The sequence below is a fragment of the Cottoperca gobio genome, chromosome 15 (genome assembly GCF_900634415.1).
Source record: "Cottoperca gobio chromosome 15, fCotGob3.1, whole genome shotgun sequence".
Lineage (NCBI taxonomy): Eukaryota > Metazoa > Chordata > Actinopteri > Perciformes > Bovichtidae > Cottoperca > Cottoperca gobio.
This window is the reverse complement of record NC_041369.1, coordinates 19,691,709-19,715,718: the sequence shown is the minus strand read 5'-3', so window position 1 is coordinate 19,715,718 and position 24,010 is coordinate 19,691,709. Positions and strand designations below refer to the sequence as shown.

The following is a 24,010-nucleotide window of genomic DNA, read 5'->3' as shown; positions in this document are numbered from 1 at the left end:
TTTTCTGCCTCTTCTCTGTCCTGTCAGTCTCTCTCTCTTCCCCTCTTTTTCTCTCTCTTCTCTGTCTCTCTCTCGTCTCTCTCTCTCCTGCTCTCTCTCTCTCTCTCTATTCTCTCTCTCTTCCTCTCTCTCTGTTCTCTTTCCCTCTCTCTCTGTCTCTGTCGGTCTGTCTGTCTGTCTCTCACACTCACTCTCTCTCTGTCTCTCTCACACTCACTCACTCACTCACTCTCTCTCACTCACTCACTCTCACTCTCACTCCTCACTCTCCACTCTCACACTCACTCACTCTCTCGCTCTCTCACACTCACTCACTCTCCTCACTCTCACACTCACTCACTCCCTCACTCTCACTCACTCTCACTCTCACTCACTCTCTCTCTCTCTCCTCTCTCTCTCTCTCTCACACTCACTCACTCTCTCTCTCTCACACTCTACTCACTCTCTCTCTCACACTCACTCACTCTCTCTCTCTGTCTCTCTCTCTCTCTCTCTCTCTCTCTCTCTCTCTCTCTCTGTCTCTCTCTGTCTCTGTCGGTCTGTCTGTCTGTCTCTCACACTCACTCTCACTCACTCTCTCTCTCTCTCTCACACTCACTCTCACTCACTCTCTCTCACTCTCACTCTCTCTCTCTCTCTCTCACACTCACTCTCACTCACTCTCTCTCTCTCACACTCACTCACTCTCTCTCACTCTCTCACTCTCTCTCTCTCTCTCTCTCTCTGTCTCTGTCTCTGTCTGTCTGTGTCTCTCTCTCTGTCTCTGTCGGTCTGTCTGTCTGTCTCTCACTCTCACTCTCTCAGCTACAGTTGCAGCCGCTTCTCATGTTAATGGAATAGATTAACATTTTGGAAAATACTCTTAGTTTGAGTTATGCTGTGAGTAAGATGGAAAGAAAGAAGATTGATAACCACTCTTGTGTCTGCCAGTTAAATAATGATAATCGAGCTTATCAAGAAAGAAAGAAATGCAAGAAAGACCAAAATGTGGCGTCTACCAGAAACAATAAATATCTAACTTGGCATGAGCTCATAGACAGCTAACACATACTACACTTCATACAAAAGCCCATCTCCATTAAACAGCCACTATATCAAAGCCACTCTCACGTCCTTCATTCAGAAATGAACAGCTGTGATCAACAACTCAAGTGTGGCTACCATTCATTACCTCATTCACAGTGAGGCTATGCTGCCCAAGAGAGTGCAAGTAAGATTGCATTGCCTGCATATGAAGAGGCAATCTCATCTGCTGCATTAAACTCACTATTAACCAGGTTCCCATACTTTCTGAATGTATACAGCAGGGAAATCCAGAGATGAATTAAATAAGGAGCCAAGCGCTACCTTCAAGTGGAGGTTACGTTCTCGACTTGGAAAATCTGGCACATGATATGTTCGACATTGGAGCGATTTAAGTTGTGATGACAAGTAGAGTGAATATATGTGTATATATATATATATATATATATATATATATATATATATTTAGCCATCATGTTGCTGACAAACATCAATCCAACAACAAAGCTCAAACTAGAGATGCAAATGCTTCCAACACAGTTGTCTGTTAGCAGCTGTGTGTTAAGCTAACAGTCTAACAGTGTGTGTTCATCCACTGAAGCCAGAGGCATGATATGAACTTTCCCTCTGCGTCGTGGGAATAGCCTCTAAAGGTGACATTTACACATTTTGAAACATTGACAGTCTTCCTCACACAATCGCTATGTTCAGTAAGAAAGATGCACCTGTTCATCAAACTGATTTTGCTCTGGTTTTATACTCTTATTTATTTTCTTCAAAGACTAAATTGACTTGGAGGAAAGGCATTGCAATAGCATTTGCTTATGTGCTTCATCATAATAACCACCACAGTCATAAGAACTTTAAATTCTCTTGTAGATCGTCTTCCGAAAGATCAGTGATGTGAAACGAGAGGAAGAGGAGCGACAGAGACGTAAAAATGAAGCCCCTCTGAACTTGCCTCCAGATCACCCGGTACGAAAACTCTTCCAGCGCTTTCGACAGCAGAAGGAAGCGCGCCTGGACACCGACAAACGAGAACCAGATGACCACGATATTGAGAAAGGTCCCGTGTACGTGGACATCCCGATAGCTAAAGCACCTATCACGACTACCAGCATCGTCACAGTGACAGAGAGCCCAGCAACACCCTCATCTTCAACGCCTTCATCTTCAACAACCCCCAACTGTGCTCCTGCAGACCAGGCGAAGCTGCAGGTGCCAGCTCCCAGTTCTCTGGTGGGAGGCCGGGCTGCTGAACCAGTCAGAGTCAAAGGCTGGGGTCGCTTCAAGGAGTCCATGGCCAAAGCCGATAACTGGAACAAAGTGTCTAAAGCCGAATCCATGGAGACTTTACCTGAACGGACCAAGGCGCACGAGTCACAGATGACTCTAAAGAAGACAGACTCGTGTGACAGCGGCATCACCAAAAGTGACCTGCGCCTTGACAAAGTGGGCGAATTCCGCTTGACGCCCCAGGACCGCAGTCCCGTCCAGCCTCCGGAGACCAAGCACGCCTTCTACACCATCCCAGAGCAGACGCTTCAGGCCTCGCTCCAGGAGCTCAAACTGGAGCTGAAGGACGACCTCAAGAACCTGAACGGTCGAATGTCAAGCCTGGAGGCGCAACTCACAGAAGCACTTCAACTCCTCAAAGAGAGGAGATCAAACGCTGGCTCTCCGCTGCCGCTTTTTGACATTTCTAGACCTGCTTCACCAGAACTGGACAAAGAGGACATCTTCTCTTGAAGGAAGGTACGTTAACTCATCAGGTTGACTGTGAACTCAGCTGGAATCCAGTATTATGCAGAGTACTTGGATAGGCTGCACTGTGCACACCATTTAGATGTGTAGGCAACAGTGTGGTCTTTAAGACGCACCGGCCTTTATCATAGGGGTGTACCCGTCGGTTAACAAGGGAACCTCACGGTGAGAAGTCATGGTCGTAGCCCAGATCTCGTTGTGGTAAAACCGAACACTCTGACAGCTCTATGTCTGTACATAAGTTTGATTTAGTTTTCCATTGCACTATAATGGAGAAATAGCTCGAGCGGGTTGATTTTATCTCGATTTTGAGAGTGTCAATGGAAGAACATAGTTGTATCTCTGTTGGGAAGAGAGTAGAAACAGCATGACCCACTGGTTTGTTATTGAATCATTTGTATGAGATTCTTTGCATGTCACATAAAATAGACGTGTGCCTCAAATTGCAGACGGTGCATATTTGGTTACCCGAGGCCACACAGCGAGTCGTTCGCATTATTTCACCACGACAGCGGGAAAGGACGGTCTTTCCAGATGTCGAAACAGTCGCAGAGTAATTTCCTCGAGCAATTGATGAACTCTTCTTATATCAACTGCCAGGATCATTATGAATAATACAACAGATAACTCTCGCCAAGCAATCAGATTTTCAAAGACATCTTTTAGCAGAGCTTATAATTCCCATAAACCATGGATGGATGAAAAGGCAGCAGCGAGCAAGTCATCTATCTTTCTTGATATCTTGTATTTGTTATTCTCATGTATAAACACTACAAACACACACATTATACATATATATTGTATGAGAGACGTGCATTTTTTTAGCTTTGGTGATGCATAATTAGGTGATGCAGATGATACGGATAATGGCTGTGCCCCTTACCTTATTTTGAAATTGTAAAGGACAAAGTTATGAATGCCCTTTTGCACAATATTTCTAAAATGAAATGTATTTATAACTAATCCTTAAAAGTGCAGGTTTGTTCATGTAAACAGACCTAGAAAGTCAATTGAACCAGTTTTACTGATGAGTTTTGCCTTTAATGGTCACTGAGGTACCTGTTTACCATTTAGCATGCATGTTTTAATGTGTGTCCGTTTTCAAATTCACTGGAGAAAAAGAACATCATCCGATGACAACACGAGATACAAGTTGACTATCACTATGATATGATATATATATATATGATATATGATGATGAAAATGTTTAGGCTAAGTGTTTGCATGGCAGGCGATGTCTCTCGGGACTCACTTTGCTTTATTTGAGGGCAATGTGTACTTCCAACTTAACGTTCCTTAAATGACAACATCCGGATGCTACTTCTTACATAGTAGACAACCAACATTTATTTAATTATGAATCATTTCATAAAAGGAATAAGGTAAAGCAAGAATTCTGAGGAAATTATATACAGAGCTTCTAAAAAAGAAACAATTGAATGTAATTGGGTAATATTGATTATACAAAATGTTATTATGTATTCTTTCTTTTTTCTTTTATTCAAAAACTTTATAATGGACTCAAATACACCAAACCCAGGCCGAGTAATCCAGTCAAAATAAATAAAATAGTCCAAGAACAAGTCCTTACAGAAACATAATAATCAACATCAAGTAAAGCAGAGCTGTGAGTTCTGGTTTCAAGCAATAATAATTACAATAAGATGTTTGGGCTAAAACATCAGCTCTCTAACTATAGATAATATAAATAATGGAAGAAAGTCTAATATTCAGTAAATATGACCAGAACAATCCAGAATAAAATGATACTGTATGTCATAGTCGGGAGCTTTACTGTCTATAAAGTCGTATACATGGCAAAAAACAAAACCCGTCATTCTATATTATTTATTATTCATATAGATAATTAATGTTCCCTGCAAGCCTTTTCTCTTATCAAGACATAGGACACGCTGAGACAGCACGGCTCAGAGGGAAAAGACGCTGCTTTTTCCCTCCAACACATTCGGTGGCTCCATTTCCATCAAAAATTCAGCTTACTTAAAAAATAAATGGGCATATCATCACAGAAGGGAGAAATGATTTGGTTTGGAGCCAGAGTTTGTCTTTATGGGTCTGCTTTCACAAAGAGTTTTGATGGTAGAGAGATGGTTTGATTCAGAGGAGCTATGACCTCTCTATCACAGAGAATTCATAACGCTGCGGCTCACACACAAGTTCAGAAATCAAAAGGAGACCAAAAAAAAAGAAGGCCAACAGCGTCTGTGAGGAATTAAGTCACACGCGTGAAAGACAGGATTTAAACTTATGTAATGTCAGACTTCATCTAAGTTTTGACATCTTTAATCTGCAATGAAATGTGGTAAAAAGTGATTCATTATTATTTCTCTTAGTGAGACTGACAGGGCGCTGAGTTCAGACACACAGTGATTCATTGTTATACTACGCTGAAACCTCTTTCCTACTCAAATTGATTACAACGTCATCGCTTTGTGTTAAAGCCTTGTAATAATCTATTGATTTAAGTGGTAACTTTTCACGTTTAATAGAACATTATTTCACAAGACGTGGTGGAGATTACCACAGGACAAATCCAATAATGTTATGCAGGTAAAATGTTTACTGTTGTATTTGCAATCAAGCTCTGTGTGTGTGTGTGTTGTTTAAAATAATTACAAATCATCACACACACACATCACTACAGACTTTAAAAAGAACAAGTATTAGTATCGCAGTATATATTAATTCTGGACGGAGTTTGAAGCTCTGATTGAACTACTTGGCATCAATCAATCCTGGAAACATTACGTTACATGCCAAGTACACGTGGGTTGTGCAGCGCATTAAAAGTTTTTGGAACAATTTAAAGGTAAAGTTTTTTTTTTACATTAACTGTTAAGGCAGGAGTTGACTAGCTTATGTAAACGTAAAGACTGGAAGCAGACGGAAAGCAGCTAGCTTAGCTTAAAGTTCAAAAGCACCTAGCAGCACATCTAAAGCTCATTCAGTGGCACTTTATCTCACTTGTTTAATCCGAAATGTAAAGACAACAAGTTGTGGTTTTACTGGGAGTTATGTGTCGGTTAAGAGCCAGGCTAACTGTTACCATCTACTTCCAGTCATTATGCTAAGCTAAGCTAAGCTAAGCTAAGCTAAGCGAAGACTTCTGACTCTAGATCCGTATACTGCAGACACAAGAGAAGCATCGATCTTCTCATCTGAAATGTCAAACTATTCCTAAACCATTTTAAGGCCAGTACGTTTGTTTTAAATTGTTTTTCCTTTAGAGAAAGTGAGTTGATGCTTTTGACTTTTTCTGAATACAAGCGGCTGGACTGTGAGTCTGGAGTAGTATGCATGTCGGGTGACGTGGAGGTAAAAAGGTGTAAATCTTTGAATGTTACACAACAGTTTAACCACAACTGTTTTAAAATAAAGTAAAATAAGTGAAACACGTTTTAGCCTGCTCTGACTTTTAATAATACTAACAACAATGAGGTGCTGACTGTTTGTCATTTTTATTATTTATGTGAAAATAATATTTATTTTCGTCAACAGATTTGAATTCTTTTCTTTGAAGTTAATAATGGTGGAATATTTTCCTGTTGGCCAAAATAAACTGCTGTTCCACCGATGACACAGATGAATGACAGACCTGGTAATATTTGTAAAGTATATTTCAAACTTTTCATTTTGAAGACACAAACCATTTGTTTTTGGAGTTACAGTATTCTCTCATGTTATGGTATTTGCACTGTAAATTCACAATTCTCTTTTAGTTTCTTTACATTTAACAACAAGAACAAGAACAGAACCAGATCACTGATTTTTCATAATAAAATCAGTAAAAAGATCTGTTTTTAGCTATAAATCAGATTTTGTACCCGTTTGAATGCAGCCCAACGAAGATAAGGCATGTGGAGGGTACTTCCACCTACACCTGTTTCAAAACGCTGAATGTTTTTAAAAGAATACTATAAATATACGTTACTAAAATGGGATGTAGCTGCACTCTAATACTCAGAGACATGATCCTTGAAAGCAATATATAGTTCTGTGCTGTAACATTTATAAACAGAGGTCCAAGTCGTGAGGATAAATATGAGAAACCTGTCACAATACTGCACTAACACTTCATTACATTAACCCTAATATGATTACAGTCATTACCTTTGATTGCTACTGAGAAGCATGCAACACTGTGCCTTCATAATATTGCCCCGTACTCCTTATCCAGGCCTGCAGTGAGAAAAACTCTAATTACTCCTTTGAAACAAGTTGAACACAGAACTATTTTTGTGGTCAGCTCTAAGACGCTGCCTAGACACACACACACACACACACACACACACACACACACACACACATATATATATGCACAAATTATATTGCAATGTTTAGATTCTTAAGAAAGAGAAAAGTTAGAATGTTGTGTATGGTTAATGTAATATGCACCTGCCTCTATGTTCACACACATCAAGTGATGAGAAATGTAACTATTTCAAGCACAATAGGAACTCTTTGTTATGAACTGTGACATATTGTACTATTCATAATAAATATTTTTTACATACTGTCCTCTGTCTGTTCTCTTTGGGGAGTGCACGGCATCCATGTGTCTGTCAGTCTTTGTGTTTCAGCTCCCCTGCCACTGATCAGGGCACTTTACTGAGAAAGTGTAACTCAGCAGGTGTATCCTTCTGCTGATCTTCTTACGTCAGATAAACCTCACAGGTTTGTGCTCATTTAAGAGGATTCCTCGCTGACCCCCCCCCGCCGCTCACGTTGATCCTACTTAGGTGCCACAGATATGATAATCCCAAGAACAAAAATCAACTAATGGAGACACTCGAGGCTCGCCACAAACAACAGATTACACAGTTCTTTTATTATAACACCGTTTATTCACCACTGATGGAGATACAAATGACAGACCTGTGCAGGTAGGACAGTTCACGGAGTGAGAACCTGAACATGCGTAACAACCTTGGGAACAGTCAAATGTTGTGGCGCGACAATAAAGTAAATGTATCTCCTTGGAAGCCTTGCCCTGAGCTTTCTAAACTCAAAAGACAAAACAAAAAGCAGCTTCCTGTTACTAAAGCTGTTGACAAATTAGTCATCCCCGACTGGATTACAGAGTAAATTATTTATTGTGATCTGAAATGTAAATGCTTTTAAGATGTGTAGCTGTAATAATGTAATACTGCTGTGAAACTACACTGTAGCTCAATTACTGCAAGTAATTAATGTTAATATTCTTCAATCGGACGATTATTTTCTCGATTAAATCTATTGATTGTTATGTAACATGTCAGAATACAGTGAACATGTCAGTTCAGTTGATCAGATTCAGTTTACAATGATTATAAAGTAGAGAAAAGCAGCAAATCCTCACATTTGAGAAGCTGGAACCAGACAGGGTTCTGCATTTTGCTTCAAAAAACAATACGATCTCTAATATAGTTAACCATTAATTGATTGGTTAATTGACTCACTGCTGCAGCTCCAACCTTCACTAAAGCTCTCATGTGAAAGCCTCATAACCTCATTGAGCATACATTAATTTATTAAGCTTTCCAATAATCCAAAAGTTTGACAAATGTCTTTGATATTTCTTATTTTTCTTATTGTCCATGAATCCAAAAGACAAAACAACAAATTCCATTGAATTGAACAGCTTGTGTTTGAATGAAAAGTTAGTGTGTGGTCCCTCTGAAGCTTTTTAGCAGTGCGTCTACTAATATTAGTGTCGTACTACTTTACCTAAATTGCATCTGTAAGGGAAATAATGGCATTGATCAGGTTTCCTGCGGGTTTCTTCAGCCGTCTGTGCCTTTTGTCTACCTCCGAATACAAATGCTTTTGTGGCGAGCTAAAGGAAGACGGTAAATATGAAACTAGGATTTCTCCAGCTTACCGCACCACTGAGCAATAACTTATCGGTCATATAACCAAGACAGATTCAGGGTCCATATTTCATTTTGTTTCTTGGAATAACGGTGATTCAGTGTAGCTTATTGGGTAGAAAACGTGCCTCGACACTGCACAGACTTCCCTGAATTGTATTCTATTACAGTTAGTGCACACTTACATTTTCCATGAAAGAGAATGAGCAGTGATCCTTTAAGTCTTAGCTTACAGGCAGATTTTGTCCAGCCTCGCAGGTTGTGAAAAGTGGCTGCTCAGCTGCACTTCAGCCAAGTTTGGACGGGCTCTGTGACTGTGAGCCAGCATCGCCACAGAGACTCTGGCTGGTGAAGACAAGGCGATGGACTCAGCAGGTTGCTCTGGTTATCCGGTAGCAGGGATTCTCACTCCAATACAAAGTCAAGGTGACTCATGGTGGGTGAGAAGTCCACTCGAGTCCAATCTGTGCAAAGCAGTAGAGGAAAGCCAGCATAGGCAGGGCCATGGTGGACCAGCCTGAAATGAAAAGAAAACCAAAGTACAATGTTTAAACACGACTACTATAAAGACTTTTATTCTTTTACAGGAGCTACAGCGACAGAGAGCTGTAGATAGTGTGTTCATTTATCTGTGCTGTACTGTGTTGTGTTATGGTTATTCCCTTTTTCTATTTATAGCTGCATCTTAGAGGGTCGAGCTGGCAGGTAGGGACAGCTGTCTGCGCCTCCTCCCCAAATGGCTTGCCTCCAGATTATCTCCGTAACCTGCACCTGCACCCACAATGCTTTTCAATGGTCTATTGTTTTCCATTCATGTCAAAATCTCATTCAGATACACACAGGTTGCTTTATGCACAGCTGTACTGTCTGTTTCCCGTATGCAGAAGAGAACGGCTACATGGGCTAAGGCAAGAAAAGCCACATTTTTTATTTTTAATATGTATATGTGGTGCTGTGAAGTACGTTTGCCCAACACGAAACCTTAAAATGCAGAAAATGTGCATCCTTTTCAATAAATGCCAGCTAATTATTAATGTTAGTTTAATCACATTAGATCTGCTCATGTAGAATTTGAAATATAATGTATTTCTGACATCTAAATCCATCACACAAAGCAGTCGGCTGTACTTGCCATTTTGGAACGTAACAGAGTTGTTGCTACTGCTAAATACTGAATCCTGGCAAAGAGAGTGAAAACAATTAAATCTCTTCCAGTTGCATGTTACTATGACTCTAATCAACCCGTGCTGTAATTACAACTGTTTATTTGTCACTTGATTAACAACAAGTGTTCAAATGAGGTGAAAAGACCACGTGCAGAGAGGCAACTCAACTGATCAGAAGGACTGCTGCTCGCTAAAATCAAAACGGACAACTTGTAGGTTGAGCTCTTTCTTTTCTCTCTCTGGACACATTATCTCTGTCTGTGTGTGTCTGTCTGTGTGTCTGTCTGTCTGTCTGTCTGTCTGTCTGTCTGTGTGTCTGTGTGTCTGTCTGTCTGTGTGTCTGTGTGTCTGTCTGTCTGTCTGACAAGTAAAACAGGTGGAACTAAATCAAGTAAAAGTATTGTAATTTTAATGATATTGTACTTAAATAGACATAAAATCACCAGTCCAGTCTACGTAAAACGTTTTAATTCTAGCTATTATAATTTAATGTAATGAGTCATACATTGTAATTAATACTACGCACTGTGTCTACTAGTATGGTACAAATGAACAACTCTGTCACAATGCATTATGACTTTAAAATAGTCTTTTATTGGGGCTAGCGGCTGGCAAGATGACAAACACAAACCCTGAGTCAACGTATACCACCAGATAGGTCAAAGTGTGCAATCACGCTACTGTCTGCACCAGCATCGATCCCAGACAGGCTGATCTAAAAGCATTGATATCATGTTAATGAAGCAAACCACAGAATGGCTTCAGGCATTTTCTGGTGGATCCATTATATTTAAAGTACAAAAACACAAGTATTTAGTGAAAGCGACAAAGCGATTAAGTTCCTTTGTTCATTGGTCTCTTAAAACATTTGAGGTAAGCATCAAGCAGTGCCATGTTTTATCTTAATGGTCCGAATGAACCTCCATAAAAGGCAAACTGAGATCTAACTTTGAATAATTCACAACAGAAATGGTATTTTATAACACCCTGCTCTTATTTTTAGGTTTCTCTTAACTTATTTACAGCTAGTCTACGAGAAGAAGCATAATGCTCCACACAATACGGCCTCCAACCATTTCTTCTTGTCACAATAAAGCTTAACTGGAATATTCCCTTCGTCAGGCTGCTGAGGCTCCACTTGAAGAGGCCCAAAGACTGTGACATTAACAGAAGACAAATGCTCATGCTGTTCTGGCTCTGCTGGATGTGTGGATAGGTAACACATAACACTAACAGCAACTTTATAAAATAATGTTGTGTTTTCACTGCTCTTAAACAGACAAAAATAAGCAAATTAATGCTGCTGAATCAATTCAATTATATTATCTGATGAAGTATCAGCACTGACCCAGCGGCGACTGCAGCTCAGACTGCTTATCATGAGCAGACAGGCTTTCAGGAGGGTCTGCCATCTTGCTTTAGGAACCAAATGAGCCAAATAAAGACACAGGGAGCAAAACGGGGACTGGCACAAGCACTTAGCAGATGTCTCTCGATTGGGGAGAGTTTACCCATACAGATGCATGAAATGTCCCAGCATAACCCGAGCCTCAACATCCACTCAAGACACTGCTTAATATACAAACCTACTGAACAGCAGCAATTTCAATCATTTGACTATATTCTATGTATGATTTTATTAGTATTTTATTAGCTGCTGTCACTACTGAAGGAGAAGAGTAAACCATGCAACCACACATTCAAGTTAAAAGACACATAAAAGACCACATGACTGATACTTCATATCAGAAACAAACAGGGCTGCACAATATGTAGCGATAAACACGAGTTAGTTGAAAACTGCACTTTAAAATGTAGCTATCATCCTTTTTCATTGGAGCCTTTTGTGTTTTAATTTAACAAGCGATTTGTTAATCTGTTTATTTATCGTAAGTAATATCGTTGTCGTGATATTCAACAACGGTTTTGCATATTTTCCTCACGTCTAGCAGCCCTTAAACCGATGCACAAAGACCAGCTGAGACAATCCTGCACAAATAAAAAGGCACACAGAAATCCTAATGTAGTGAGTATTGTGGGAATGTACCTTCAATGAAGACACGCTTCCAGAAGATTCTGCCAACATGTATGCCCCCGAGGAACACCAGATTAGACAGGATGAGCATGGCAGTGGAGAAGGCAGAGAGAAGGGCAACGCAACGCCTCTGCATCGCAGGAGAGACATTCTGATCCTGAAACAAAAGATTTGCATCGTAATTCTGAGAAACAAAGAGCAGCAAAGCACATGGTACTAATGAACTGAGAGACTGTAAACTAGGGAGATTACACAGTATGCCTTTAGACTTTATTAGAGGCCAAAGAAGCGGGAACAGCCTGAACGTTTCTGTTGTTAATGTGGTAACTGTACATGGCTAATAGATATGACAGGATCCAAACCGTTTGTCTCCTGTCTGTACTTACTGTAGCAGCTCCAGACATTATCTTATTAAATCACTTTACATGACCCCTACAGGAAACATTTCATTATGTGCACACATCTTAACTGTCAGGGGTAAATTGGATTTCAAACTTACAACAATAGAGTGAATAAATGATGAGGCAAAGAAAGACTTCAGTCCATTTTCCACCACAACTCCCGCCCAATTCATCAGGGCCCAGTACCGCAAGTAGTCATGGCCGCCGTGCCAGAAGCAGACGAATGCGAACGCAAGGCCAGTGGATAACATTTGGTAAAGAAGACCATGGCGGGAACCTCCCAACGGCACATAGATGTATCTGGAACATAAGTACAAAAAGCTAATATCTAAACACAATGAGCCTGAATAAATAGCTCTTAACATATTTGTGTCCAACACAAGTAAAAACGGGGATATTAACAGACAGATCTTCTGTAAGCACAGGACACAGATGTACTGCAGATGTGAAACAAAGAGGGTTGAAAATGGCGCAACAATCCTAGCAAGTGTTTATAAACCGGGTTAATTTGCACCAAAACCGTGACACACATTTTATGTCACTTCAGATCGCTCTTATCTTGGTAACGGTCTGATTTCAACCTTTTCTTTAAAACAAACAGCAACATCTTGCTCTTAACACATGCATTCAATTATACTGTGGTGTACATGAGATAACACTTCATGCGGTATACAAATAGTCGCTGTATATTCGTGCAATAGCCCACATGATGTGAATAATATCCCATCAATCAGTAAAGATTCTGGTGCATGGCGTGCAGAAGAATAGCCTCAGATACTGTGAGAACGTCTTCGGTCCCAGAGGTACAGAGAGTCTCAACATGCTACATCACTCCAGCACACTTAGAAACAAACATCAGGTTCTGTCTAGTGTTGCTGAGCTGGGAACTAATTATCTCAGCCACCCTGTGGATAATCAATGTTCCTGACTGAAAGATGAGCCAGCATTTTCTGAGCCATAAATAGAGCGGATAGCTCGGCCATATTGGAGGATGAAAGGAGGTGCAAAAACAGATGGAGAGGAACCAGAGTGTTGGAGCAAGCTGAATACCTAAACATACGTAGTACCTATCTGTCTATTTAAATGAATTAGACATAGATGCATTCTAAACATATGTTTAATACGTGAGTCACTTGACATGTGACAGCACACGGTGCAGAAAACAAGAATAAGAGACTGGCAGTAGTAGCAACTGTTATTGTTTCTTTCCCATAGTGTTCTTTAGGCTTTAAAGGGGACCAACGATGCGACATTTCAGTCCCATGCTGGTGTTTTGGGTTCTACTAGATCATGTTTACATACTTTAATGTTCAAAAAACACAGTATTTTTCTCATGCTGTCTATCTGAATATATCTGCATTCACCACTCGCCGCTTTAGCCCCTGTCTCTTTAAGCCCCCCCCCCCCCTCCTAAATAAAGCCCAATCTGCTTTGAAGAAAAAGGCTCACTTTTGCAAAGGTAGCTCTCGAGCCATAGTGGAAATACTCAGATGGGGGGGCAAATCCAAATCTGAATGGCTTCTTGAATCCCCCCAATGTTTTCTGTTGATTGGGTTTTTCATGATATGTCCACTTTAAGAGCAATCGATCCCCCTCCACCCCACCCCCCCACACTCAACTCAATCCATGCCCCCCACTTATTTATTTGCAACTACTTTCCATCTTGGGATCAAACGCTCCTCCTCGTATGTATAACTCCATGACACAGAAAGCCACAGTGGCAGACCGACGGGGAAAGCGTAAGGGAATGGTGAAGAATGAGCCACTTAGCTGCCCAGGGAGACGGCGTGTCAGTGAGTCATGAAGAGCACATCATTTAACACCTACACACTCATCTAGTGCTCTTCAGACAATTTCAACAGAATTTCAGAACTCCATTAAAACCTCTTTAAGAGCGCTTTCACAAGAAGGGACGTCGGGGCATTGTGTCATGGGTATAATTTTGCATCAGCCGTAGCATAATTGCAAGTGATGCCATTAAGCATCAGAACTCTATTTCTAGTGGATATGAATTAAAATGGAAACTTGCATTTGCAATTTAAATTCGGGTATCTTTAGCAAATTAATTAGAGCCTCTCTAGCGGCTTGATATGGCAAATTTGATTCTAAACATATCTTTAACGTCTGAAAAGTAGGTGTACATGTACGCCGTCATACGTGTCAACGCCAAAACTAATTAGAGAACAATAAACCAAGACAAGGGGACATTTTCACAGAACATCAGTGTGTTTTCTGACAACCGTGCAGCTGTAGCGTCGCCTTGACGTAGCAACGCGCGCCTACCAAGCGGACCGTAACCTCCCAATAGGCTGCATTCATCCAAGTGTGCTTCATTAAAAAAAGCAGACAAACTAATAATGTGCGTTGTCCAAAGTACAAGTGAGCATAATAACACATAATGCTCTCATTACATATGCACATATTAAACAAGGAGGCATTTCTCCAGGGTGCGGGAACAGTAACACAACAGAAGAACTATTCACCAAAATCATAAAACCTCATAATCATGAGAAAAGCCTACATGCAAATGCAGCATCCTCGTCCATTATGATGCAACATGCGGGCAGGCAGCTGGAGAGTGGCACCTTTTTTTAAGGTTACTAAACTGAGAAGATAAATGCGCTGGAAATGAGCTCTTTACAGTAAGTGTGCAATAAATAACAGATTCAGTTTGATTAAATGCACGCTATGCCAAGTAGAACGATATATAGATATTCTAGATAGCATTTCACATTTTCAGTTATCATTAACATCTGTATTAGTCTGGCCACCACTCTTGAAGTGCCTCTCACCTGATGAGCCATCGATAAAGGCCGTCGTCAAAGTGCCTGAGAGCGAACGAAAGAAAAGAAAAAGGAAATGAATATTGAGTCACAGATTTGCATAATAATAAAGCACCGAGTAAGAAACCGCTGAACACTGGGCTTCACACTGGGCTTCACACTGGGCTTCACACTGGGCTTCACACAAACACACGTATGATGGATGTATGTTTGTGTGCATGCTCTTGGTCATTAAGTAAAGTGTGGTGTGTTATTCTGTGCTGCATGTGAACTGAAGCTGTTTTGTGAATGATGGTGGACAGCTTTATGCATTCCATCGATGTTGTCAACATTGACCAGCTCAGCACGCGCAGGCCGGATTGGAGTGCGTTGGTGTCAGCACATTGCTCGATCTGGGCTACAGCCGGTGCATTTTTCTTTTTACTGCAAAACCAAACACACAGCCTTCCATCTCAAGTGTATGTGCTCTGATTTAAGAGGGAATTTTTTTGCATTGTTAATTACGTTTAGGAACAGAGCATTAAACTACACTCCCTGTAAAACGCTGCTTCTTCTACTGAGGAGGGTAGGAGGGTTGCATTCAAATGCATCTATTTCCTGTCTTTTCATACACTTATTAGGTACTAAAAGTCATGCAGTCTCATACAACAGTCCTGCAAAGAAAACCCTGCTTTCATTGAGGTTATAATTTAGATGTTAATTCAACTTTATTGTTCTTGTTTTATTTGAACAAAACATTTCTTTAGTTTTGAAGGATGTCGTTTGTGATGCTGTTGAGCTGTAATGCATTATACATAAAGAAAAGAAATGTTTATGTTATTTAGCATAGTCTTATTGATATAAATGGGGTGGACAATATAATAGAAACACCTTTCAGTTTAATGAAATACAGTTCAACAGACTGCAGCATACATTATCATACATTATCATACAATTGAATCAACAAAAACGGAACAATGTAACCTCCCTGAAGGTATGATCTATTGTAGGAATTTTGTATCAGTTCACCGTTTTAATAAGGTGTATAATACGGCATATTTTGCAGTTCATCAGCAATACGTCTTTTTCTTTGTTCTCAATGATAAACACAAATGACACAGTGACACTATTTCATATACCTGAACGTGCTGAAATATCTTTCCAAGCAGCGTAAATGCTGTTGCCTTTAGCCTTTTTATATTTGAAGTCTTGCTGATTAAGGTGCTTTATTCCATATAACAAGCACTGCAACGTGTGTTCATTCATTTAACTTGAGCAATTGTGACCCCTTCAGCATAAACCAGGCATAGTCTATCCCTTAGCTCTGTGGTGAACGTGTGAAATGAGCTTCATAAAGGTAGCAATCATTTACTTTGATAGAGGTAGGCAGCACAGAAATAACTCAGTATGGAGGTGTGTGTGTATGTGTGTGTGTGTGTGTGTGTGTGTGTGTGTGTTTACGAACTCATGCATAATGAGTATAGCAGAAAGGGGGGGAAAGTACAGATTAGGCCTTTTTAAACCTTGACAGGTGGGGAAGGTGGGGAGATAAATCAGACACACCTGTGAGCCGGGGGAAACTAGCAACAGCATTGAGGACAACAGAAAGAGGAGGGAGGGTCTCTGAAGGAGGAGATAACTAAATGTTAAATCACAAACAGTGGCATTAAGTTAAAGGAGTGGAAGTTCCCTGGGCAGCCGTGTGCTGCTGGATGTGTACTGATCCTGGGAGCAGGTTCGGATGAGTCTTATTTAACTGCCTCTTTGACCTGCTCGGATGTAGTTGTGGACTATTGTCTTTGTTGGACGTATAAAGTTAAGATCAGTCTCCTTCCTGCAACTCTCCAGGCTTCTCGTGTTCTCCTGCTTCAGGTTAATGTGCCCTCAGTCTAATTGCATCTATTTTTGTACTGCCCTTTCCCCTGCTCATTGCTCCATGGACAGTTTATTTAATTAAGGGACATTTGATTTTGGTTTCTGTTGATTTAATGGACATTTTGTGACAGAGACTCTAAACTGTTTGAAACGTATTTACATTATTAAATGGTTTCATACAGAAAGATTCAATGAATGATTTCTCTTTTATTTGTATCTTTTGTCAAAGCTATCCAGTTTATCTATTTAACATAATTATCATATTTTAAAGTGACATGTTCAGGATTATTCTGGCGCTAAACTCTTACTTTGAATATTTGGGATGAGCCTACACTACACCATCACTGACTGAAATAAATGTAATAATGTTTTAATGCTGTTATGCTACACGGTGTTATGTAGAGAAACATGTCGGAGCCCTTTCTAACCTGTTGACCACTACCCTGTTTTTATTTAAAGGGGGGAAAAAGACAACATGTAACCTGTAAATGTAGGACTGCAAAGCGTTTTTAGCTCGAGTCTGAAAGAATGATATAATGTTGCTGGAGCAGAGGTCACCGATTGCTCTGATTGCCAGTAATGACAAAAGATGAAACAATTCACTGTGCCGGGTCTGAATCATATTGCAAAAGCACAGCGAGCACTTGAGGCTCTTGACAATAAATTGACCTTTTCCTCAAGAATACCACGGATGCTAGCTTTTCCCGTTACTGACGTGTTAAGGAATCCCGAGGGACCAATACAACAGTATGAATGGGGGTGTCAGTGGTGATGGTTTTGGAATTGGTTCCACTGCATGATCTTACCTCCACATCCCTGTGAAACTGTACATGATGCTGACACAACGAGGAAGCTTTGGGGGAACTAGTTTATCCAAAGTAGCCAGCATGGATGGAAAGCCAAACAGTACCAGATACTTCACAAAGAAGAACTGGACGAGGGCCAGGGCCAGACCGCCTGTAACGGGGGGGGGGGGGGGTAATATTTCTTGTTTTAATGATTGAGACAAGTTCCATGCTTTCCTAAGACAATTTCTGGGTGTTAGAGATCAAGTAAATGTTATTCATGAAGAAGAAGAAGAAGAAGAAGAAGAAGAAGAAGAAGAAGAAGAAGAAGAAGAAGAAGAAGAAGAAGAAGAAGAAGAAGAAGAAGAAGAAGAAGAAGAAGAAGAAGAAGAAGAAAGGAGGGCTGCACTGGGGGAAGACACTTGGTGTTTGTGATGATGAAAAGCAGTTCCAGCTTACTTTAAATGGAAGTCCATGGTATTGGTTGGCACTCTGAAAAGCGTCCAAAGACATTTTACATCGTGATGAAGACTTGTTGAGTTGAAATGCATTCGTTATCCATGAATCTATAAAGGATTTTGAACGTATGGATGCTTTTCAGACTACCAACTACTACCATGGACTACAAGTTAAAGTAGGCTGGATTTTTTTATTCTTAATACACTTTAATTGTACAGCCCAAACTCACATATTTGCCTCAGGTGGCTTTACAATCTTTAAGGCATACAAAACCATCTATTATAAGAAAGGGGAAAACTTTTTAATAAGGAATAAATCTCAGGAGGAGCAACAGAGGAATCGATAGATGGCAAACATCCGCAGCTGCTGACATTTAAGAGCTGCTGAGAACAGTGAATTGCAAAAAGGAGGCCAGTAAATGATCATGATACAGTTTCTATACCTGTTTATGGCAAATAGGGGGCGGAATAGGACAACGGTGAGTAAGTAAATCACTGAATTAATTACTTGATAAGTAATAAAACTTCAAATCCCAGAGGACCTTTACATCTAAAAGATGATCAATATGAGACTGCAGAGAATTTATAACCACAGCGGCCTCCTGATTAAATTACTCGTACCTCCTAAAACTTAGGACTCCAAGTGTCCTGCAAAGACACAGAGAGCTTTTAGATGGTACATACTGTAATCTGGCCATTCTTAACAGACACCTATTCTGTCTGTTTATTAAAAGTGTACAAAATCACTCAACACATCATGACAACTGGATTATGAATCGAGGCCATTGAGTTAAACAGTAATCAGCATATCTGATGGAGTTTTAGAACTAAATCCTGTGGGGTGGGAGCAACATATTTTAAAATTCTTCATCTTAAACATGTGTCTGAAGCGTCTGGGAAACATTAAAGCTGAACAAAATCAATGTTATACTTTAGATAAACAGCCAAAAATACATGCAGAATAAAAACTTACCGAAGGCCCAGGGAGGGAGGATCTCTAAGTAGGTCTCATTAGACTGGATGGAGTGCATGTACATGACATGGATCATGTATTCTGCGGTGCACCACCATAGTATGATCCGTCCTGATCTGAGCACCAAGTAAATAACACCGGATGTGTCCCTGTCACACTCTTCAGCAGGCGTCCGCATCTGCAGGTGTAGAAGGTGAGCTTGTTGTTAAGGCTTGCTGGTTGAATCTTCAACATCAATAAAAACACCAGGATTGTAAAAAAAACAAACAAAAAAAAGAGCAAGCTGTATGAATATGTAGAAATCTACTCCAAAGATGGGTATGAAAACAAGCAGGCATACAAAGGTGCAGAAGGGATGTACAAGTTAAGGTCGAATAACATCGAGACAAATACACTTGTAGCTATTTCTCTACAAATCTGAAAGATTCAAGTTATTATGTTCTTGTAAATAGTGCACCACTGATTGTCTACTATGTTTCTAAAAACCTGACCTGAGATCACCTGTACTTAGCAGCTGCAATCTGCCTCCTCCAGACAAAAACAAGAGGCAATGTTAGCAGTTTAATTAACTTTTCTTGGCTCTCTTACCTGCTCAATGTAGTCTTTGTACGTGATAATGGGTCCATTGTAAAAAAAAGGATGATAGAAGGTGTATGAAAACAACCAGCAGAGCTGAACAACTCCACCACAGTCTAGAGGGCACCAGCAATGCTCCAGGCTGAAGCTGATGAGGCGTAGACCACAGACGGCAACACTGAAGAGTAGCAGATAGTACTCCTCCTCAGTCTTATACCAGCCTCTCTGTGTAACACACAGGGAAGGCCAATTATTTTTAACACACTCCTAGGGAATCCTTATATTAATATTAACAGTCTGAGACTAAATTTAGATATGCTCTTTCAAAAGATGACATTAAAATGAGAACATTTGCAGAACATCTTTAAGACAACTCTTAATGAGGTCTGCTTAACAGCAGTGGGAATACCTCTTCTTTCCAAATGGTGCTTGAAACACAAGACTCAACTGTGTGTGAGCGAAGGAGTGAAAGATGCAGATCTTTAGAAGCATGCACAGGTTTGTCAGGTCTTTTTCACGTAATACATTTAAATTCCCAATCATTGGAACTGGAGCATAATTGCCTGGATGTGTCAGCTAATGAGCTTTATACAGTGTTCCTAAACCTTTTCCAAAGTCAAATTTCAAGCTCTTTTTAATGTGCATTCTTAAGCTTTTCCAGCTACTTACAGCTGTATTAAATAACATATTTATACACAGTACATACTGTACATACAGTATACGGATTATTTCACTTCATCACGTGAAATCAGGTGTTATTGCGCTGAAAACAACCAAAATTATGATTGATGACGGCATTTTACAGACGAATTAAAAAGGAAAACTCAAAATGATGAATTAAAATATTGATTCATCGTTGTGCTGTATTGAAGGAAAGTCAGTTTAGGTAAATATCACTTGGTCGTGGATGTTCTTTCATTTTCAATGCAATACGGTAGCTCAGCGGGTGGTCCATGTACCAAGGCTGAGTCCTTATCGCAGCGGCTCAGGTTCAAATCCGACCCACGGCCCTTTGTTGCATATTATCACCTCTCTTCCCCCCTTTCCAGTCTATCTCTCCAATAAAAGGCAAAAATGGCAAATAGAATAATCTTAAAAAAGGATGTCTCCCACGGCCTCACACTGGGAGCAAATTCCAATGATTATAAGAGAAGATTTTCTCATCCTCTAATTCTAAATGAATACGTTTAATATGCATGCTTTCAATAAAATCCACTCAACTTTTATCTTGTGGTGTGGAGACAGAGTAATGCAGCTGAATGCTTGGTTGTTTGACTCCTTGGTGTCGTGTGCCCTCTTGTGTTCTTTGCAAATATGACATGTAGTGGTGATCGAATGGTAGTTGAAACAATTAATCAAATCTGATCGAACATTCATTCTCGAACGAACTTATTGAACCATAGCATAAAAAAAAGGTTAAATGTCAGCCCTCCAAAATCAGGAACAAGTATAGTTTAGGTGACACAACCCACCTGGATCTCTTGAAGTGGTTGGATGTGAAGTGTGGAGAGCAGCAGAAGGTTGCAGGCCCATGACAGAGCGGGCTTTCGCAGTTGGGCCACTGAAAAGGACAGGCCCAGATGTACCAGCAGCACACTCGCACCTTTAATCCCCAGCACACTGCTGGCTGCTAAGAGGCCATATACTGCGAGTGCTGGCACCCTAAACTATTGGAGAAACAGAAGAAAGAAATGTTGGATTGAAACATCACCCACCTATTTGTAATATTCCACTTAACAGCACTGTAGCAGCTGTTTCCTACCTTGGGGGAAAAGATGCTGGTCAATCTCGATATCACTCCATGACCAATCAGAGTCCACAGCAAAGACGTTTTAGCCCATTCAGTCCAGAAACTCCACTCAAAGTCTGCGGGGTCCTAATAAAAAACTATTCACTTTAAAATCAAACCAGAAGCCTGTTAATGGAGGCTTTGAATTGAATTAAGAATTCAAACAACTGGATAAAGTCTTTTAAAAACTTGAATAACTGAATTGAAACACACTTTTTAAAGCTTTCACAAAATAGTTTAAATTAGGAATGCACACTATGGACTTAAAACAAACGTTTTCATTGAGATGCACCATAATGTTGGGGTTTAACCACATTGAACTTACCCTTTTAAAACCCTTAACAAGGCCCTTTTCCAACTGGAAATCTCTCTCTAATCCCACTTCATGCTCTGAGGTACAAAACAGGAAATAAGAGCTTCATTTTCTTTACTTTTTCTTCTCAATTCATTGAACAGGCATACAAATGTCAGTATACAGTATCTGCCTTACCTTTGGAGAACCTGTGCAGTTGGTAGAAAGAGTACAGATGAGAGCCAAAGGACAACACCCAGTATGCAAGGATCTCTATCCATGGCAGGTGTGCCAACGGGGCCTTTGATTTAGATGTCATCAGGGAAAATCACTGCTATAGTGCACCTATAACAGAGTCAGTCAATTCATTTCACCTACAAACAGTAATTGGCATGAACACTGAGTTGCTTAAAGGCTCAGGCCATTTTTAATACATTAAACGAAATGTGATTATATTATCCAATTTTCTGTAGATAAACTACATGCAGAATAAAAACTTACCGAAGGCCCAGGGAGGGAGGATCTCTAAGTAGGTCTCATTAGACTGGATGGAGTGCATGTACATGACATGGATCATGTATTCTGCGGTGCACCACCACAGTATGATCCGTCCTGATCTGAGCACCAAGTAAATAACACCAGATGTGTCCCTGTCACACTCTTCAGCAGGCGTCCGCATCTGCAGGTGTAGAAGGTGAGCTTGTTGTTAAGGCTTGCTGGTTGAATCTTCAACATCAATAAAAACACCAGGATTGTAAAAAAATAAAAATGGTTAGGTAGGTAGTTAGATGGTAATGGGAGATTCTGTAATATTTTTATCACGCGCTATAAACCGTTAAATCGTGCCCAAGTTTAATATTATATACAGTGGTGGAATGGAGGTACAATTGTGAGGTACTTGTATTTTACTTGAGTAATTCCATGTTATGCTACTTTATACTTTCACCCCAATACATATTAGAGGGAAATATTGTACTTTTTAATCCACTACAATTGTTTGATAACTTTAATTAACTAGTTACTTTGCAAATCTGATAATTAATATATATCAACTAGTATGAACATAATGTAGTATTGTTATAGATTAAGATACCCAGCAGTATATTAAGTGGTTGAAATCAGCCCCACCATTGCCAGGTGCAATTATCTAAATTCATAATCCAATAATATAATATATATGACTGTGAAATGGGCCATTCTGCATAATAAGTACATTTTGATGGTAATAATTTTACATTTTTACTAAGGCACTTTTACACTGTATTGCTACTTTAACTTAATTAATAATAAATGTATAGGCGCACTTTTCATTTGCGTAAACAAAACTCAAAGTGCTTTTTAAACTCACCACTGATTATGTGATTATTTTCATCGTGCAGTACGTAAAGCATTGTGAGGAATATGTTAAACCGTTGGCATGGCAACCACTCTCGTTGCTAGGTAACAGCGCGCGCAGAGTTGCTTACTCTGACGTAATTCAAACGGGTAAAGTAAAGTAGCGTTAACTGTTAGCTACCGTTTTCCAGTGAGCTAACTGGTTACTTGGCATCGTCTTGGCATTTTAGAGTATTACAAAGCCGCTCAAACCAATTATGCGTGAGTGTACAAGTTGTCGTGCTGATATAGCCATTAGTTGTATTCCCACATTGTTTAAATTACCTGTAAACTTACGCAAACTGACGCGAATGGCAGTTAGCTAACGTTAGCTACGGTAGCTAATCACTTGAACAAGCTGCAGTGTTACCTGATAATAACGGGCCGGTGTCCAGTGCGAGGCTGTAAATTGTAAAATGCTGAAAGTGCTTGGACCAGGGGAACATAACGTCAGGACTCTCCGGCATTCAAAGGTATTGAGTTCTTCTTTTTCCTTGTTTCATTCATGACTGCAAGGCAAACAACTTTTTTAGAGCATGACCGCCCCCAACTGTGCGGGAGGGGCTCGCCTGCTTCTGCTCTGTAACTATGTACTCTATGGTAACTACTCTACTCTACTATTTTACTTTAGTAAAAGTAGGAAAACCACAGTGTAAAGATACTTTGTTACAAGTAAAATGTATGTATGTATGTAAAAGTACACAAGTATTGTTAGTAGCATCAACATATACTTCGTAGGTAGTAGCCTGAAATGGGAATATTCAAGTAAAGTAAATGTACTTTGTTACATTACGTCACTGACTGTAGGTTTTAGCCAGAGGTGGAAATTCAAGTACTGTAATTGCATGTATTCATTTAATTTAGCT

The 24,010-nt window shown here is 40.0% G+C and overlaps 2 protein-coding genes across 3 annotated transcripts in view; one reads left to right on the top strand and one right to left on the bottom strand.

Annotated features, from left to right (window-relative positions):
• kcnh1a (potassium voltage-gated channel, subfamily H (eag-related), member 1a) overlaps nt 1–7,326 on the top strand; it is a 39,682-nt gene extending 32,356 nt beyond the window's left edge. For both annotated transcript variants that reach the window (XM_029450235.1, XM_029450234.1), the window contains one exon: nt 1,903–7,326. In XM_029450235.1, the coding sequence (XP_029306095.1) occupies nt 1,903–2,772 (870 nt within the window). In that variant the 3' untranslated portion in view covers nt 2,773–7,326. The remainder of the gene's footprint in view (nt 1–1,902) is intronic.
• Nucleotides 7,327–7,639: 313 nt separating this feature from the next.
• On the bottom strand, nt 7,640–23,648 carry hhat (hedgehog acyltransferase). Its single transcript, XM_029449144.1, has 13 exons — nt 23,515–23,648; nt 22,272–22,449; nt 21,969–22,115; nt 21,804–21,868; nt 21,452–21,565; nt 21,162–21,356; nt 19,702–19,914; nt 19,114–19,291; nt 17,704–17,854; nt 15,053–15,088; nt 12,359–12,560; nt 11,872–12,016; nt 7,640–9,175 (listed from the first exon to the last, which is right to left on the bottom strand). The coding sequence occupies exons 3-13, from the start codon at nt 22,087–22,089 to the stop codon at nt 9,090–9,092; spliced, it is 1,506 nt and encodes a 501-aa protein (XP_029305004.1). The 5' UTR covers nt 22,090–22,115; nt 22,272–22,449; nt 23,515–23,648; the 3' UTR covers nt 7,640–9,089.
• Nucleotides 23,649–24,010: the final 362 nt, after the last annotated feature.

Coding starts and splice junctions, on each gene's coding strand:
- hhat (XM_029449144.1), bottom strand. CDS start 22,089: ATGACATCTAAATCAAAGGCCCCGTTGGCACACCTGCCATGGATAGAG. Junction 19,292..19,701: donor ACAAAGACTACATTGAGCAG/GTAAGAGAGCCA, acceptor CTACACCTGCAG/ATGCGGACGCCTGCTGAAGA. Junction 15,089..17,703: donor AGTTTCACAGGGATGTGGAG/GTAAGATCATGC, acceptor GTTCGCTCTCAG/GCACTTTGACGACGGCCTTT.